This window comes from Tupaia chinensis, unplaced genomic scaffold, assembly GCF_000334495.1.
Source record: "Tupaia chinensis unplaced genomic scaffold, TupChi_1.0 Scaffold000259_1, whole genome shotgun sequence".
NCBI classification, from domain to species: domain Eukaryota; kingdom Metazoa; phylum Chordata; class Mammalia; order Scandentia; family Tupaiidae; genus Tupaia; species Tupaia belangeri.
This window is the reverse complement of record NW_006159739.1, coordinates 1,403,027-1,421,910: the sequence shown is the minus strand read 5'-3', so window position 1 is coordinate 1,421,910 and position 18,884 is coordinate 1,403,027. Positions and strand designations below refer to the sequence as shown.

The window sequence follows — 18,884 nt, the reverse complement described above, 5'->3', positions numbered from 1 at the left end:
CTGGGATGCTAATTTTTAACTGTTGCTTCTAGAGGAAGGCAGGCTTATGTTTCATCTTCAGCAACTCTGAAGCATAACCACCTCTATCTAACCTGTATGTTGCACGTACCTCCGGATTGAAAGATCTGACTCTCAAGGCAGATAGGAAGCCCACTCCAATGATTATATAAGCCAGAAGGAGGCAGTCGTGACTATTAACTGTTCTTAGATCTGTAAGACCTCTATTATGTAAATCAAGATGATTTCTGATTTTCAAGCCCATCCAGCTAAAACAATGATGATGATGATGGTTGGTTCCCTCAAGTCCTAATTTTCCCAACTTCTTGCTGTTTGTCTGACCACCCCTTCTACTTCCAATCTCTATGGCTCTCTAGTTACTCCAATTTTTCAGAGTTGCAAGAGTTTGAAAACTAAGACCTCATACACAGGGATGTCTTCATAGAACACACCCAGACAAAGGAATTCTGGCTAAAATAAACATTGCAGGGTACACCCCAGAAGGTAACACTCTAGAGCAATGGATCCATATAGCCAGTGCTGCTAATATCAAGTCTCAGGTTGTCCTGCTCCAGTAGGCTGACTTTCAAGAGCTGGGAAACAGGTGCCAGCATCAAGCTATTTGTTGCCTGGAGGGAAAGTGGGCCACACTACCCGAACGTCAAGGGCTGGACGCTTTTCTGCTGTTCTTTGTGCAGCTGCCGGGCCCTATTTTTTAGCACCTCAGCCTTAGCTTCATCCTTATCGACACCATCCCCAAGCTTATACATGCGGCTGGCATTGGCGCAGGCCCAGACATGGCCCAGGTCACAAGCTTTCATGGAATATTTACTAGCCAGGCTCATGTCCTTGGGAAAAGCAGGGGTGCCCTGCAGGAACATGACACTGAGGTTGAAGCAGCTAGGGGCATAGCCACCATCACAGGCCTTTGTGTAGTAGTCTCTGGCCTTCCCCAGGTCAGGCTGGCCATCTTCATTGGCCTGTCCATCATGTGCAAGGAGACCAACATTGTGACATGCTTCGACAGACTTCTTTCCTGGTTTCTCACAAGCCATCAGAAAGCAGCTGGAGGCAGCTTTTAGGTCTCGGCTCACTCCACCTGCGAGGAAGGAAAGTAAAGAAGAAAGTAAACCCAAGACAGGGCAGTGCCTAAATGTCTCAGGCCAAAGTCAGGGAGCAACTCCTGAATAAAGTTCATATATTATGAGCTAAGGCAGCATGGAAGGAGCCTGGACATAGTGCACAGACCTTCCATCTTTTTCAACCATGGAAGATTTTGTTCAAATAGTAACTTATGAAGTAGCCCAAACAGACGAAGGTGGCGAAAATTGGGAATATCATCTACTCACGGGGTTACAGCAAGAAAAAGGCATATTGGGTTAACCAGTGGCATAGTGGTTAAGGCAGCTGGATCCCATAGGGCCAACTGCAAGGAGAGTCTTGGGCCTGGCAACTTAAGAAACATGCCAGGAGTGTGAGTGCATGTTCAAAATCCTGACAGGAGGAAGAGATGGAGAGGAACTGTGGCATGACCATTTCTCATAAGGGGATCCTTTCTCACTCCCATCACTCTGCCTCTCTCTCCGGTGGTATATGCACCCTCTGGGGTTTTTTTGTTTTTTTTTTTTTAAAACATCTAAATTTTCATTAATTTAATATATACTAATTATCTACTATCTGCCAGCCACTGTGCAAAGTCCTGGGGAGCAAACAGACATTGCCCTGCCCTTGTGGATCTTATTGTCTAATGAGACTGACATTAAAGAGCCATGTAAATAAATGCTGCTTGTAAGTATGCAAGGGTATTGAGGAAAAAGTAGTGTGCAATAAGGAGTCAGTGCCTTTGGACTAGAGGAAGAGGCCAAGTAAACCTTCCTCAAAGGTGACATGTGAACTTGATACAATTTAAAAAGGGACAGGAAACATGGGTGGGGGATTTAGAGGGCATAGACACAAAGGGAAAGGAAACCATTGTGGCTACAACCTAGAAATACTGGGGGAGGGAGGCTGGAGAGGCACGCGGGGGGCCAGACCATACAGCCAGGATCTGGTGGGTCATGTTAAGGACCCTGGATTTAATCCTAGAGGTGGTGGGAAACTACAGGGTAATTTTAAGGCTCACTCTGCCACTAGATTTTGGTATTTGCCAGCTTTCTGAAACCAATCCCTGCACATATAGAGGGATGGCCTGTGGTTGTATTTTGTTTTTGTTTTTTAATTTCCTATAGGGCACATGCCCACACCAGAGAGAGACAGAGAGAGGGGGAAAGTGAGAGAGCACCCTGCCAGGATGGACAGCCATACAGCAATCCCTTCTCCTCCATTCTCCTTTTGGGATTTTAGGCAGGTACACACACGTGCCTGGCATGTTTTTCAAGCTGCCAAGTCAGGGAATCCAACTACACAGTTGGCTGTGTGAGATGCAGTCACCTCAACAACCACGCCACTGGCTGGCTCCTGTGGTTGTGTTTTAAGGCAGTAAAAGATTATATCATTTGCTTTCTATTAAGTAACTGTACTTAACCCAACATTCACTCTAAATGGATTCTGCTCATCACCAGTCTTTTTTAAAAAGCAACATTTTAAAATGATTTCTTTTCATTTGTTTTCATTGGTAATTGAGTTTTTCTAGAAAAGCTCACATATTCTAGGGTCAACCATGTGGCCTAGCAGTTAAGGGAGCTGGATCCCACATGGCTGGCAATGTGGTTCAAATCCCAGACCTAGAAGCTTGAAAAACATGTGCATGTCTGTCCCAAATCCAGAAAGGGTAAAGAAATGGAGAAGGGATTACAAGACGACTACACCCCATTGGGGGGTGCTCTCTCCTCCTCACTCTCTCTCACTGTCTCTCTGGTGAGCATGTACACCCTCTGGCAAGTTTTTAAAGAGCATATATATTCTCGGGGCCAGCAGGTGGCATGGTGGTTAAGGGCGCTGGACTCCCACATGACTGACCGCAGTTTGAGTCCCGAACCTGGCAGCTTGCTTTCTTGCTTTCTCACTCTTGCTCTGTCCCTCTCTGGTCATATTAAAACAAATACATAAATAAATTTAAATAAAATAATTCTTTAAAAAAGACATATATTATCTATATAAAACATACATATGTAAATATATATAAATATATGTTATATAAATTTATATTATATTTATATATATTTATATTATATATATGTTATAAATATATATATATATTCTTCAGTTCTTTCAGGTTTAAGAATGTATTCCTGGGGTCCGGCAGGTGGTGTGGTGAAGGGCGTTGGACTCCTACATGCCGACTGTGATTCAAGTCCCGAACCTGTAGCTTGCTTTCTCACTTTCCTTCTCCCTCTCTCTCACTATGATAAAATTTAAATAAATAAATAAAGTTAAATAAAATAATTCATATAGCGCATGTGTGTCCAAAATCCCAAGAGAAGAATGGAAGACAAGGGACTGTGGTGTGGCTATCCCCCTGGGAGGTGATTTTTCATTTTCTGTCTCTCTGGCGAGTCCATGTGCCCTATGGCAAAAAATCTCTCTTTAAAAAAAAAAGTATTCCTGTCACTTTTATATGTAAACACTATATATATAGTTGGGTCTTTTCTTTTATAGCTAGTCTGACCATCTCTGCCTTTAATGGATAATTACTTACATTTTATGTAATTATGGCTATAGCTGGGTTTAAGCCTACAATCTCACTTGCTTTCTCTTTGTCCCAAACACTTTTCTTTCCTTTCCTGACTTCTTTTGAACTGCATAATTCTTTTTCTTTTTTTTTTTTTAAAGAGAGGTTTTCGCGGGAACCAGCAGTTAGCGTAATGGCTATGGCGCTGGACTCCCACGTAGTCGACCGCGGTTCGTGTCCCGGACCCGGGGGCTTAAAACTCACGCCGGGCGCGTGTGCGTGCGTGCCCAAGATTCCGAGAGGAGAATGGAGGAGAAGGGATTGCGGCATGGCCATCCCCCCTGGGGGGTGATTTCTCACTTTCTGTCTCTATGTCTCTCTCTGTCTGTCTGGCGAGCGCACGCGCCCTACAGTGAAAATCTCTCCAAAAAAAAAAAAAGAGAGAGGTTTTCGCTATAGTATGTGGACACAGGCCAGAGAGACATAGAGAGACAGAGATATAGAAAGTGAGAAATCAGCCCTCAGAGGGGATGGCCACACTGTAAACCCTTCTCCTCCAGTCTCCTCTCAGGATTTTGGGCACACACCAGGCATGAGTTTTAAGCCACCAAGTCCAGGACTTGAACGGTGGTTGACTAAGTAGGAGTTCAGTGACATAACCATTACACCATCTGCTGGTCCCTGAACTGCATATTTCTAATATTCTATTTCATTTTCATCATTTGGTTTTTAGTTGTACCTTTTTTTTTTAATTGTTTATCTAGTGATAATATGTATCCTAAACTTAACACCACCTACCACAAACTAGTATACCACTTTAAATGCAATGTAAGAGACTTCAACATTATGTTTTCATTTGCCAGAATTTCACCTTCTATGCTACTGCTACCATGTGCTTTGTTTCACTTCTTTTAATTTTGAAATTTTTTAGGTTTTTGCCATAGGGTGCGTATACTTGCCAGAGACAGACAGAAAAAGAGAAATCACCCTCCCCTCCCCCCAGGGAGAATGGCCACACTGCAATCCCTTCTCCTCCATTTCCTCTCAGGATTTTGCATATACATGACATCCGCCTGCTGATTTTCAAGCCATTGGGTCCAGGACTCAAATCATGGTTGGTTGGTCACATGGGAATCCAGTTCCTTACCCACCATGCCCCTGGTGGCCCTTTGCTTAAAGTCTTTTAAAGGCATTAAACTGGGGGGAAAGAAAAAGAAAGGCATTAAACGAGGGGAAAGTCTTATACATCGGCTTTCTGGAAGCTCTAAAGAAAAAAAATTTAAGTCTTACATTTATCCTTTTATCTGGATCATAATTTACATCTTTTATCATTTTCCCTCAGACTAAACAACTTTCTTTAGCATTCTTTGTTGTGTACATCTGCTAGTGACTCATTCTCTCAGCTTTTATCTGAGGATTAATTTATTTCATCACCCTCATTTTTAATTCATTTTCATTCAAGTTTGACTTTTTTATTTTCAGCATTTAAAATATGTCACTCTTTTGTCTTTATACTACTTCTGATAAGAAGTCAACGGTGATTCTCATCATAGGTCCTTGGAGTGTGTCTTTTTTTCCCTTTATCTTGGTTTTCACCAACAGACAATAATGTGTCTGTGATTTTCTTTGCTTGGATTAACTGAGTTTCATGGAAAAGTGAAGCCAGGGCTCTGTGGATAATATTTTCCAGCTGTTATTTTGGTCTTTTTTTTTCATTGCCAGAGGGCTTGTGTACTTGCCAGAGATGAACGAGAGACAGTGAGAGGGCAAGAGCACCACCCCAATGAAATGTGGTCACACTGCGATGCTTTCTACTCCATTTCTCTATCCCGTTAGGATTTTTGGCATACATGCACCACACTCAATGTGTTCTTCATGCTGCCAAAACAGAATTCAAACGAGGGTCAGCCATGTGGGATCTGGCTCCTTTAACAAGTAGGGGGCCAGTCCCTTTTTATGTAGTTTATAAGTTTATTTATTCTTTCCATGAGGAAGAAAGAGAGAGCACCCTTGACAGGGTCTTTTCTTTAAATTGGCATATATGCTCAAAATCCTGATGGGATGAAGAAATGAGGAAAAGGAATTGTGGCATGACCACACCCCACTGAGGGCTGCCTTCTCTTCCTCTCCCTCTGGCAAGTGCACATGCCCTTTGGCAATTAAAAAAGAAAGAAAGAAAGAAAGAAGACCAGCAGTTGTTGTAATAGCTATGTCGTTGGACTCCCATGTAGTCTATCTACCGCGGTTCAAGTCCTGAACCTGGTGGCTTAAACTCATGCCGGGCGCACGACTGGGTGCATGTATGTACATGTGTGCCCAAGATCTCAAGAGGAGAATGGATTACAGTGTGGTCATCCCCCTGGGGGGTGATTTCTCGCTTTCTGTCTCTCTGTCTTTCTGGCAAGTGCACGTGCCCTATAGCAAAAACTTCTACAAAAAAAAAAAGAAAGAAAGAAAAGAAAATACTTATTAAGCTTCCCAAGTATAACAAATAATAAGTATAAAATTTTCCTCCTTTCTACTGGTCTATAATTCTTTGCTTCAATGTATATAGTAGACACTTAAGGAGCACTTAAGCAAAAATAAAATAAAATAAAATAAGTCTCAGTACATAATCATTCATCACATAAGACTGTCTAAAAAGAGGGGATGGCAGAGGTATGGTGGTTAAGGGTGCTGGATTCCCACATGACCGATGGCGGTTCAAGTCCCAGACCTGGCAGCCTGCTTAATTCTTTGCTTCAATGTATATAGTAGACACTTAAGGAGCACTTAAGCAAAAATAAAATAAAATAAAATAAGTCTCAGTACATAATCATTCATCACATAAGACTGTCTAAAAAGAGGGGATGGCAGAGGTATGGTGGTTAAGGGTGCTGGATTCCCACATGACCGATGGCGGTTCAAGTCCCAGACCTGGCAGCCTGCTTTCTTACTTTCTCTCACTCTATCCCTCTCTGGTCAAATGAAAATAAATAAATAAATAAATAAATAAATAAATAAATAAATAAAATAAAATTAAGTTAAATTAAATAATTCTTTTTTTAAAAAAAGAGAAGAGAAAATAGAGACTAACAGACGGCATAATGATTAAGTCACTGGACTCCATGTAGTCGACTGCGGTTCGAGTGCCGGACCCAGTGGCCCAAGATCCCAAGGGGAGGATGGAGAAAGGACTGCTGGCCATCTCCCCTGGGGGGTGATTTTTTGCTTTCTGTCTCTCTGGCAAAGCATGTGACCTACAGCAAAAATCTCTCTTAAAAAAAAAAATCAGTAGGATTTGTCAAAATGAACTGTCCAAAAAAAGAAATAAACAACCCACCCCATTATGGCAACAAAATAAGGGGGCGGGGGGCAAAAAACCAACTTTACAATAAATGTAACCAAGGAAAAGACCTGTACACTGAAAACTATAAAACATCAATGAAAGAAATTAAAGACACAAACAGAAATATATCTCACGTTCACAAATCATAAAAATTAGTATTGTTTAAATGTCTATATAAGTCAAAACAACCTACAGATTCAAAGCAACCCCTATGGAAATTTCATTATTGTTTTTCATAAAAATAGGGGAAAAAATTGTATAATTCATATGGAATCACAAAAGACCCAAGCAGCCAAAATAGTGGCTTAGTGGTTACGGGAGCAGGATCCTACATGGTAGACTACACAGTTTGAATCCTGGCCCTGGAAGCTTGAAAAACATGCTGGGGGAACCAGCAGATGGCATAATGGTTATGTAGCTCAACTCCCACACAGCTGACCGCAATTCAAGTCCCAAACCCGGAGGCTTGAAACCTATGGCTGGTACATGTGCATGCCCAAGATATTGAGAGGACAATGGAGGAGAGGACTGTAGCATGACCATCCTCCCTGGAGGTGACTTCTTGCTTTCTGTCTATCTCTCCAGCAAGCACACACACCCTATAGCAAAAATCTATCTAAAAAAAGGAAAAACATTCTGGGCAGATGTGCAAAATACTGACAGGATGGAAAAATGGAGAAAGGACTGTTGTATGACCATGCCTCACCTACATGGTGCTTTCTTCTTTACCCTTGTCTGTCTCTCTCTGATGAGCACACATGTTTTCTGGCTTATAAATGAACAAACAATTAAAAAATAGAACTACCAGAGCCAGTAGGTGGTGTGGTGATTAAGGCACTGGACTCCGGCATGGTCAACTGTGGTTTGAGTCCTGGACCTGGCGGCTTGCTTTCTCACTTTCTTTCTCTCTCTGTCTCTCTCTGGTGAACACTCATGCTCTTTGACAAATTAAAAATTAATTAAATAATAGTTAAAAAAAAAAAAAGAAAAGAACTACTTTATGATCCAGCAACCTCATTTCTGGTATGCTATAGATTGAATGTCTGTCTTCTCCTAAACTAACGTTGAAATTTAACTGCCACTGTAGTAAGAGCTGGGACATTCAGGAGGTGTTTGGGTCAGGAACGGGTTAATGCTATTACTGCAGGGATAGGCTTATTATGTATCTCCTCTCCCTCTGCACTCGCTTTGCCTTTCCACCATGTTGATGTTTTCTATCATGTTATAAGGCAGCAAGAAGGTCCCCAGCAGATGTTGGTACCTTTATCTTGGACTTCTCAGTCTCCTGTCTGGGAAGAAACTGTGAGAGACAAATTTCTGTTCATTGATAATTACCCAGTGCCTGTTATAGCAGCACAAAATGGACTAAGTAGGATGTTTATATCCAAAAGAAATAAAATCAGCATCTCCAGGAGATATCTGTACTTCTATGTTGATGGCAGCATTATTCACTACCAAGATACATGATTAACCTGAGTGTTCATCAACGAATGAACGGATGTTTATAGACACAATGGAACAGTATTCAGCCTTAAAAAAGGATATTGTCACTTGCAACAGTACAGATGAAACTTGTGTCATATGGTGGATATTATGCCAAGTGAAATAAGCCAAGCAAAGAACTAAATAATGGACCAGTCAGTGGAATGGTAGTTAAGGTTCCACATGGCCAACTGTAAAGTTCAAGTCCCAGACCCAGTGGCTTAAAAAACACAATGGGTACATGTGTATGCATGCCCAGAATCCTGAGAAGAAAATGGCGAGAAGGGATTGTAGTATGGCCATTCAGCTTGGGGCGTGCTCTGTCATTTTCCCTCTCTGTCTCTCTCTCACAAGCACATGTAATGTATCCTATAGCAAAATTTACAACAACAACAACAAAGATAAAAAGAAAGAAAGGCAAATAATGCATGATCTCACTTATTTGTGGGATCTAATAAAATCAAACTCAGATGCAGAGAGCAGAACGGTGGCTGCCAAGGGGATAGGTGAGGAGAATGGAGATATGTTGATCCAAGGGTACTAGGTTTCAGTCAGGCAAGATAAAAACGTTTTGCAGATCTAATGTACAGCATGGTGACGACTACAGTTAATAGTCCTCTATTGTACAGTAATGTGTTACTCAGCAACAGGGATATGCTCAGAGAATGTATGTTAGGCAATTTCATCGTTGTGTAAACATCATAGACTGTACTTACACAAACTTAAATGACATAGCCTATGCCACACCTATGCTACTGGTAAAACCTTCTGGGACCACTGTCATATATACAGTGCATCACTGACCATTATTCTATGACACACGACTATATATTTGAAATTTGCTGAGAGATCTTTAATGTTCTCATCATACACATGTACACTAAAAGAACACGTGGGAACCAGCAGATGGCATAAATTACTATGTCACTGGACTCCCACATAATCAGTTGTGGTTGGAACCCTGGACCCAGCAGCTTAAAACTCATGCTGGGTATCTGTGGTGTGTGCCCAAGCGGAGAATGGAGAAGGGATGGTGGTGTGGCCATCCTCCACATGGGGTGATTCCCATTTTCTGTCTTCAGTCTCTGTCTCTCTGTTGAGTACATGCACCCTACTGCAAAAATCTCTCTTAAAAAAAAGAGAGAACATATGATGTGATGGGTATGTTAATTGGCTTATTTACAGTAATCATTTCACAATGTGTACATATGTCTAAACATCAGGGCTCAGCCTCAGTGGTCCAGAGATAGTGCCACTGCTTGGAAGTTAAAGGCTGCATGAGAGGCCCTGGTTCAGTTCCCAGGTCAACCTGAACAGGTCTGGCATGGAGGTGCATACTTTTAAGCCTAGCTAATTGGAAGGCTGGGGCAGAAGACTGCAACACCAAAGACTGTTAAAAATATCTATGTCTGTCTCTTTCTCTCTCTCCCCTTCTCTTCCATAAAGGAAAAAAAAATTAACAAAAAAGATCACACTGTGGGACCAGCAGTTGGCATAATGGCTATGTCGCTGGACTCCCATGTAGTCGACTGTGGTTCAAATCTCTGTCTCTTTCTGGCAAGCACACGTGCCCTATAGCAAAACTACAGCAAAAATCTCTCTCTAAAAAAAAAAAATCACACTGTATACTATAAATATATACATTACTGGGTCATCAAAAAAGCTATGATGAATTTTTTTTGAGAGAGAGATTTTTGCTATAGAGTGTATGCTCATGCCATAGAAACAGAAAGTGAGAAATCACCCCCCACCCCCCCAGAGAAAATGGCCAAGCCACCACAATCCTTTCTCTTCTCATCACCTCTCGGGATTTAGGCATACATGCACATATGCTCAGCATGAGTTTTAAGCCTCCAGGTCCAGGACTCGAGCTATAGTCAACTATGTGGGAGTCTAGTAACATAACCATTATACCATCTGTTGATCCCTCCTGTTGGCCGATGCATTTTGCATAGAAAAACACATCATGACTTTTCTGACAACCCAATATTTATTTGTCAATTTTACCTCAATAAAGCTGAGGGAAATTAAGTTAAAAAATAAGACAGAACTTTCTGTCGCTCTGTCTCTCCAGTGAGGGCATACACCCTATAGCAAAAATCTCTCTTAAAAAAAAAAAGTCCATAAATTAGTTGACATTCCTCCCTTCAAGGGATGGAACTGAAGTCCTTTCCCCTTCATGTGGACTAGACTTAGGGGATAAGCTATGATGGAAATGAAAAGAATATGACTTCCAAAGGGAGGTCACATAAGACAATGTGGAATCTATCTTGTTCTCTCTCTTGGATTATGTGAAGCCAGATGCCATGCTGAGGACACACAAACAGTCCATGAAGAGATCCATGTCACAACAATCTGAAGTCTCTGGGACCAGCAGTTGGCCTAATGGCTATGTCGCTGGACTCCCATGTAGTTAATCGCAGTTCCCGTCCTGGGCCCAGTGGCTTAAACTCATGCCTAGTGTGTGTGCATGCGTGCCCAAGATCCCGAGAGGAGAATGGAGGAGAAGGGATTGCGGCATGGCCATCCTCCCTGGGGGGTGATTACTCGCTTTCCGTCTCTCTGTCTCTGTCTTTCTGGCGAGCGCACATGCCCTATAGCAAAAAGCTCTCAAAACAAAACAAAACAATCTGAGGTCTCTTGATAACAGCTGGCAAGAAACAGAGGCCTTTGCCATCAGCCACGTGAGTGAGTCATCTTAGAATTGGAAATTCCAGGGCTGGTCCTACAGTCTAGTGGTTAAGGGAGCTGATCCCACATGGCTGACTACAGGGTTTGAATCCTGACCCTAGCAGTTTAAAAATCACGCAGGTGCTTGTGCATGTGTGCCCCAAATCACAGCAGAATGGAGGAGGGACTACAGCACGACCATGCTCCCAACTGTGGGTCCTATCTCCCTCTCCCTCTGTCTTTCTCTGGCATGTGCATGTGTCCTCTGACAAATAAAAAAAAAAAGAATTAGAAACTCCAGCCCAGCCACACTGGCACAGCATAGAGTAACCTGAATGCTGGAGCCATATGGAAGATCAGCATTGTCCATGGGTTGATCTGTACACATCAAGCACACACGGGTACCCTAGTCTTGGTTAGCTGGGGAGGCTATGGGGGAAGATCTCAGTATGAGAGCCCATAGAAGGTGCTTGTCTTTCTCTCTACCACATGAAAGAAAGAAAGAAAAACAAAAACTCAACTTCAATTCCAGTCAAGTTTTTAAATGACTGCAGCTCTGACTCCCTGGATTGACATCACGACTGTGACCTCAGAAGACACCCTGAGATTCAGCCACACCAGTTCCAGATTCTTGATCCACAGAAACTAGTGGAATAGTTTGTTACTTAGCAACAGATAACTTAGACACTAGGCCAGTGATAGCTACAATTAGGGCATGAGAAGACAAGATGTACGAAGGGAATTAACAATTACCGATGCCTTACCCCATGCCACAGGCTAATAATGCCTTTAACGACCTTGTCCTATTTAATCCTCAGAGTAACTGTACGAAGCAAGTATTATCCCCCCCCCACCCCAATTTACAGATAACATAACTGAAGCGGAGTTAATGTGATTGGGTCTAGGTCCCATTACTTGCAAGTAGCATTTCTTAAGGTCTGCCTAACTTGAAAGGCTGTATTCTTCCCATCGACACTTGTCCCTAAATCTTCCTACAATGTGCTTCCGCAGTGCCTCTGAAGATTCTTCTGCTAGTGGAGCTCAGCATGAGGCTCAGGGGTAAGTGTGATGCCAGCCCTAGTAGTAATGACAAAGACCAAAGAAAACAGGCCTCTCCGTACCTTTCCCAGTCACATGATAGGCCCCCAGTTTATAGCAGCTTTCGCTGTGCTTGTTCTCTTCACAGTTGAACTTCAACACCTTGGCAGCCTCATCAAAATTCTTCTGGATCCCTTCCAAATAGTCCACCAGCCGATAGCAACCTATGAAAACAGGGCAAGAGGAGTTCATGCCTGGGGCTGCTCTCAGTCTGGCGTTCCCTAAAGGGAATAAACCATGGGAGTGAGCAAGATAGATTTGCAACCTCTGGTAAATTTTTAGAAAAAGAAAAGGAAAGAAATAAAAGAGGATGATGAGCTAGTTTGTTGTGCAATTGAGGAAATGATTAATACAGATCAGGGTTATTGAGGAGAGCCTCTCTCAAGAACTGTGACACCCAAGGTAAGACCTGAATTTGGGCCAGTTGTCAGCTGAATATGCATTTGTATGATGTCACTGTGTATACCAAGATACCTTCAGAAGTTTACAGAAAAATTTAATTAAAGTACTAGTTTATTTTGATAAAAAAAAAATCTTGAAATTCATACAGCTTTTTCATAATTTTTTTCCTTTGGCTAGAGGGTGTGTGTACTCACTAGAAAGGGGGTGTGAGAAAACAGGCCCTTACTGCAACCTCTTCTCCATCTCTTCCCTCTTTATTTATTTTTTTTTTTGAGAGATTTTTGCTATAGAGCATGTGTGTTCACCAGAGAGACAGTGAGAAATCACCCCCCCCCGGGGATGTGGTAAAGCCACAATCCTTTCTCATCCAGTCACCTCTTGGGATTTGGGGCACACACGCACATACATATGCCCAGAGTGAGTTTTAAGCCACTGCGTCCAGGACTCAAACCACAGTTGACTATGTGAAAGTCCAGCCATGGGAGTTCAGTTATGTAACCATTACACCATCTGCTGGTCCCATCTTCCCTCCTTATTGGATTTAGGGCATACACACATGTACACCTAGCATATTTCTCAAGCTGCTGGGTCCGAGACTCAAACCACATGGTTGGCTATGTAGGATTCAGTTGCCTTACCCAGCAGGCTATGGAGCTGGCCCTTATAAAAATGTATTTTTCAGGGCCAGTCAGTGGCATGATGGTTAAGGCAGCTGGATCCACATGGCCAACTGAACACTTCAAGTCTTAGACCCGGAGGCTTGTGAAACACCATGGGCACATGTGCATGCATGCCCAGAATCCCAAAAGGAGAACAGAGAAGGGACAGCATGGCCATCTCCCCTGGGGAGTGGTTTCTCCCATTCCCTCTCGCTCTCATTGTGTCTCTGGCAAGCACACACTCCCTACAGCAAAAGCTAGAAAGGTGGGGAGGGGGAACATATTTTCCATTAAGTTTTTCTTTTTTGAGAGGTTTTTGCTATAGGGCGTGTGTGCTCACCAGAAAGACAGAGAGACAGAGAGACAGAAAGTGAGAAATCACCCCCCAAGGGGGGATGGTCACGCCACAATCCCTTCTCCTCCATCCTCCTCTCGGAATCCTGGGCACATATGCACAAATGCCTGGCATGAGTTCGGTACTCGAACCGCGGTCGACTACATGGGAGCCTAGCAACATAGCCATTACGCTAACCGCTGGTCCTTCCACTAAGTTTTTGAAGATCCCGCATTCATATTTTTATATGCCTGGATGAGCACTAAGGAAGTTAGGAGTATGAGAGGATACATTTGGGTACTGATAAAACAAGTATGTTCTTTAAAAATCTAATAAATAAGCATTTAATATAAGAAAATACAAATGAAAACATCAGTTTATCTACGAGTAGAAATGGGTTTTAAAGAACTAAAGGTGCAAACAGGGAAACAGGGTAGAAGGCGATTTCAGTTATGGAGGGGAGAATTACGACTTTCAAGGAAACTGTTTCAGTAGCTATAATAATTATAGCTTCTTCCTAGGTCTCCTTTTAACGATTTTGTTAGAGGGGCCAGGAGATGGTATAGATGGTGTCGCTAGACTCCCACATGGCCAACTGTGGTTTCAGTCTCCGACCTGGTGGCTTGAAGGTCACACGGGGTACATGTGCAAGTGTGCCCAAGATCTCAGGAAGAGAATGAAGGAGAAGGGATTGTGGTGACCATCCTTCCTGGAGGGGGTGTGATTTCTCACTGTCCCTCTGTCTGTCCTTCTACAATGAGTGCATACATCCTATGGCAAAAAACTCTTAAAAAAAATTGTTAGAAGGCACATGTGGGGGCAAGCAGGTGGCATGGTAGTTGAGGCACTAGTTGACCACAGTTCAAGTCCTTGACTTGACAGCTTGCTTTCTCACTCTCCCTTTCTCTCTGTCTCTGGTCAAAACAGAAGAATAAGGGGACACGCAGGTGGTATAGTGGTTAAGAATGCTGGACTCCCTCATGGCCGAAAGCGGTTTGAATTCTGGACCTGGTGGCTTGCCTTCTCCTTCTCCCTCTTTCTATCCCTCTCTGGTCAAATTAAAATAAATAAATACATAAAGTTAAATTAAAAAAAAAATGTTAACTGAAGCATAATGATAATAAATAAAATTAAAAAGAAATCTTTTTTAAAGGAAATAATATAGTTAAATTAAAAAATAATTAAAAAAAAAAAGAAAAGAATGTGGGACCAGCAGTTGGTGTAATGGCTATGTCACTGGATTCCCGTGTAGTACACTGCAGTTTGAGTCCCAGATCTAGTGGCTTAAACTCACACCGGGTGCATGTGTGTGCATGCCCAAAATCCCGAGAGGAGAATGGAAGAAAAGGGACTGTGGTGTGGCCATCCCCCCTGAGGGTGATTTCTCACTTTCTGTCTCTCCGTCTTTCTGGCGAGCGCATGTGCCCTATAGCAAAAAAGAAAAAGTATTTAAAAAAGAAAAGGTACATGTGCTCACCAGAGGTTGAAAGAGAGAGAGAGAGAGAACACCCCCCCACGCCCCCATGGAGCATGGCCATGCTACAATACCTTCTCCGCTTCTTTTGAGATTTGGGGCATGCATGCACTTGCAGTCTGGGGTGTTTTTCAAGCTGTCAAATCTGTAACTCAAACTGCACAGTCATCCATGTGGGATCCAACTGCCTTAACCATTCCACCAATGGCTGGTCCTTGGGTCTCCTTCTTATTTTTTCAATTATCTTATTTCACTTTATTTATTTTAATTTGACCAGAGAGGGACAGAGCAAGAGACAGAGCAAGCACGAGCGAGTGAGAGAACAAACCACCAGGTCCAGGACTCAAATCGGCCATGTGGGAGTCTAGCGCTACATGCTGGATGCCCTCGGGTCTCCTTGTAACATGCCACAACCAGTCCATTTTATAAGTCTCCTCTCTTCTACTCTATTGCTCTGTATATTTCCCATAGTACTATCTTTCCCATGAACTATCTCCTCCAACAACACACATAGCTCACCACTGCCTACAGAATCAAGTCTAAATTCCTTACCCTAGTTCAAGACCTGACTAGTTCTGCCCAGGCTCCATCTTCAGACTTAATTCTGACTATATCCTGACTTCATGCTTTCTGCATCTTCTTCTCCCACTGTCTTTTCCACTCAATCAACACTTCTCTATCCCTTGAACCTCCCTTGGACATTTTCTCCAACCACCGCTTCTCAGTGACCGCAATTTCTCTGAATTCTCTTGATACTTAGGACACAGACCAGACTTCACAGAATAATCCTGGGTCCTTTTTAAACCATGGTACTACACAATAGGTCTTAGTTGGTCAGCTTGGAGAAACAGTGGTCACACTGTAGAAACTAAACTGCAAGCTATTCCTACCTACAAAATAAATTAGGAAGGAATAGCAGATAGCATAATGGTTATGTTGCTGGACTTCCACGTAGTCGATTGCAGTTCAAGTCCCGGACCCAACAGCTTAATCTATGCTGGGCATGTGTGCACACATGCCCAAAATCCTAAAAGAAGACTGGAGGAAAGGGATTGTGGTGTGGCCACCCCCTAGGGGGTTTGATTTCTTGCTTACTGTCTCTCTGTCTCTGTGTATCTCTGGAGAGCGCACGAGCTCTATAGCAAAAATCTCTCAAAAATAAAAAAAGATAATAAAAAATAAAGTAGGAAGAAGGAAATCACTCAAAGGTATTGGCTGCTTTGGGTACCCCCACCACTACCACTATCCACCCATAACCTCAAGTCAGCTCCATGTTCACACAACACCCTGGGCTATTGCTCTGTATATTTCCCATAGTACTATCTTTCCCATGAACTATCTCCTCCAACAACACACATAGCTCACCACTGCCTACAGAATCAAGTCTAAATTCCTTACCCTAGTTCAAGACCTGACTAGTTCTGCCCAGGCTCCATCTTCAGACTTAATTCTGACTATATCCTGACTTCATGCTTTCTGCATCTTCTTCTCCCACTGTCTTTTCCACTCAATCAACACTTCTCTATCCCTTGAACCTCCCTTGGACATTTTCTCCAACCACCGCTTCTCAGTGACCGCAATTTCTCTGAATTCTCTTGATACTTAGGACACAGACCAGACTTCACAGAATAATCCTGGGTCCTTTTTAAACCATGGTACTACACAATAGGTCTTAGTTGGTCAGCTTGGAGAAACAGTGGTCACACTGTAGAAACTAAACTGCAAGCTATTCCTACCTACAAAATAAATTAGGAAGGAATAGCAGATAGCATAATGGTTATGTTGCTGGACTTCCACGTAGTCGATTGCAGTTCAAGTCCCGGACCCAACAGCTTAATCTATGCTGGGCATGTGTGCACACATGCCCAAAATCCTAAAAGAAGACTGGAGGAAAGGGATTGTGGTGTGGCCACCCCCTAGGGGGTTTGATTTCTTGCTTACTGTCTCTCTGTCTCTGTGTATCTCTGGAGAGCGCACGAGCTCTATAGCAAAAATCTCTCAAAAATAAAAAAAGATAATAAAAAATAAAGTAGGAAGAAGGAAATCACTCAAAGGTATTGGCTGCTTTGGGTACCCCCACCACTACCACTATCCACCCATAACCTCAAGTCAGCTCCATGTTCACACAACACCCTGGGCACATTCCTTTTTCTTTTCACCAGCTGCTACCTCTGCCTGCCATAGATCTGCATGATTTACTTCTTATGTTCTTTGAGGCTTTGTTCAAATACCACTTTCTCAGTGATTTCCCCAACCATTCACTTTCAAATTGCCCCAGGCCTGGTCATGGTGGCCCTCTGGAACCAAATGGGAAGCCTGGGTTCAATTCCAGGTCCAGGGTTCAGTTCCGGGTCCAAGCTAAAGACAGGTGTGGTGGCTGTGCTCAGTTGTAATCCCAGGAGCTGAGAAAGGGGGATCACAAACTGGAGACTAGCCTGTACAACAATGGGAGACTCTGAGCAGAGGAAGCACTTGGTGGCCAGGCCTGTAGTCCCAATTGGGAGGGAAACTGACAAGATAGGTTTGAAAAATAATAAAAATGGGGGACCAGCCGGTGGCATGGAAGTTAAGGTGGCTGGATCTCAAGGCAGCTGGATCCCACATGGCAAGAGGTTTGAGTCCCCAACCCGGCGGCTTGAAAATCACACAGGTCACCTGCAAGCCAAAAATTCAAGAGAAGCAACTGCAGCGTTGCCATACCTCCTGGGGGGGAGGGAGGGGTGATTCCTCCCTCTCTCTCTCTCTCTCTCTCTCTCTCTCTCTGTGTGTCTCTCTCCCCTAGGCTGATAGCCTCCTTTACTATCTCCTGATAGTCTTTTCTCCATTACACTTATTATCTCTAAAACACTCCATACCGAACACTTCACTTCCTTACTACTACTGCCCGAATCCCGGCACTAGAATGTAAGCTCGCCGAGGAGACGTTATTTCACCTGTGCCCCGAAGTACCCGCAGTCCCTCCACCCCAAACTCCAGAAGCCCCCTCCCCATCCCGCCCCAGGTTCCCGCGCGGTCCCCGCGGAACCCCACGCGCCCGGTCCTGAGAGGCTCACAGACCCGGCCCGCACGCGCCCTCGGCCAGGCACGTGACCTGTCCCCGAGGTCACTCCGGCGGCCTCCGCGCTGCCCACGTGTCCTCCGCGGTCCGCGGGTTCGTGGCGGCGCTCACCGTCAGGGTCCTTCTCGCGGTAGCACTGGTAGTTGCACTCCACCTCCATGTTCTCCAGGAAGGACTTCACCTGCTCCTCGTCCTGGAAGTCCACCAGGCCTGCCATGGCTCCGGTGCACCCAGCCGGGGTTGTCCCGAGGCCACGCCCCACCGTCACGTGAGCCAGCGGAGGGGGCGGGGCGTGGGAGGGGCGTGACGCCAAAGTCGCCGCTCTGCCCGGGATTAGTGAAGGCGGGCGCCGGGGCCTGGGCTTCCCTGCAGTCCTCGTGCTGCCTAGGTCATTGGCAGCCACGTTTCTTCGGCTAACCTCGTTCCTAAAGCTGCTGGAGGTCTTTCTGCGGCACCTTTCTGTGCCCGCTCTGTAGCCTTAATGGTTTTCCGCCTGCAGTCATTTATCCAGTCATCCATGAATTCGTTAGTTCGGTATTCCCCAAGGCCCTCCTGGGTGCCTCCAGGTGTTTGGATCTAGGGATATGACAGCTGGAAGAATGGACGCTGCCTTCAGAGATCTTGCAGCTCAGTGGGAAGACGTGTGTTTATTCATTCAGTAAACATTTCGAGCACCTTCTGTGTGCCAGATGTGGCTGGGCAGACCGGTAATCATAATCGTAAATCTGTACAAATGCAACAGAAGTTTAGTTCATCTATAGTCCTTCCACAT

At 43.9% G+C, this 18,884-nt stretch overlaps 1 protein-coding gene across 1 annotated transcript; it reads right to left on the bottom strand.

Annotated features, from left to right (window-relative positions):
* Positions 1-474: 474 nt before the first annotated feature.
* Positions 475-18,373, bottom strand: COA7 (cytochrome c oxidase assembly factor 7). Its single transcript, XM_006149384.2, has 3 exons — positions 18,224-18,373; positions 12,209-12,349; positions 475-1,096 (listed from the first exon to the last, which is right to left on the bottom strand). The coding sequence occupies exons 1-3, from the start codon at positions 18,327-18,329 to the stop codon at positions 648-650; spliced, it is 696 nt and encodes a 231-aa protein (XP_006149446.1). The 5' UTR covers positions 18,330-18,373; the 3' UTR covers positions 475-647.
* Positions 18,374-18,884: the final 511 nt, after the last annotated feature.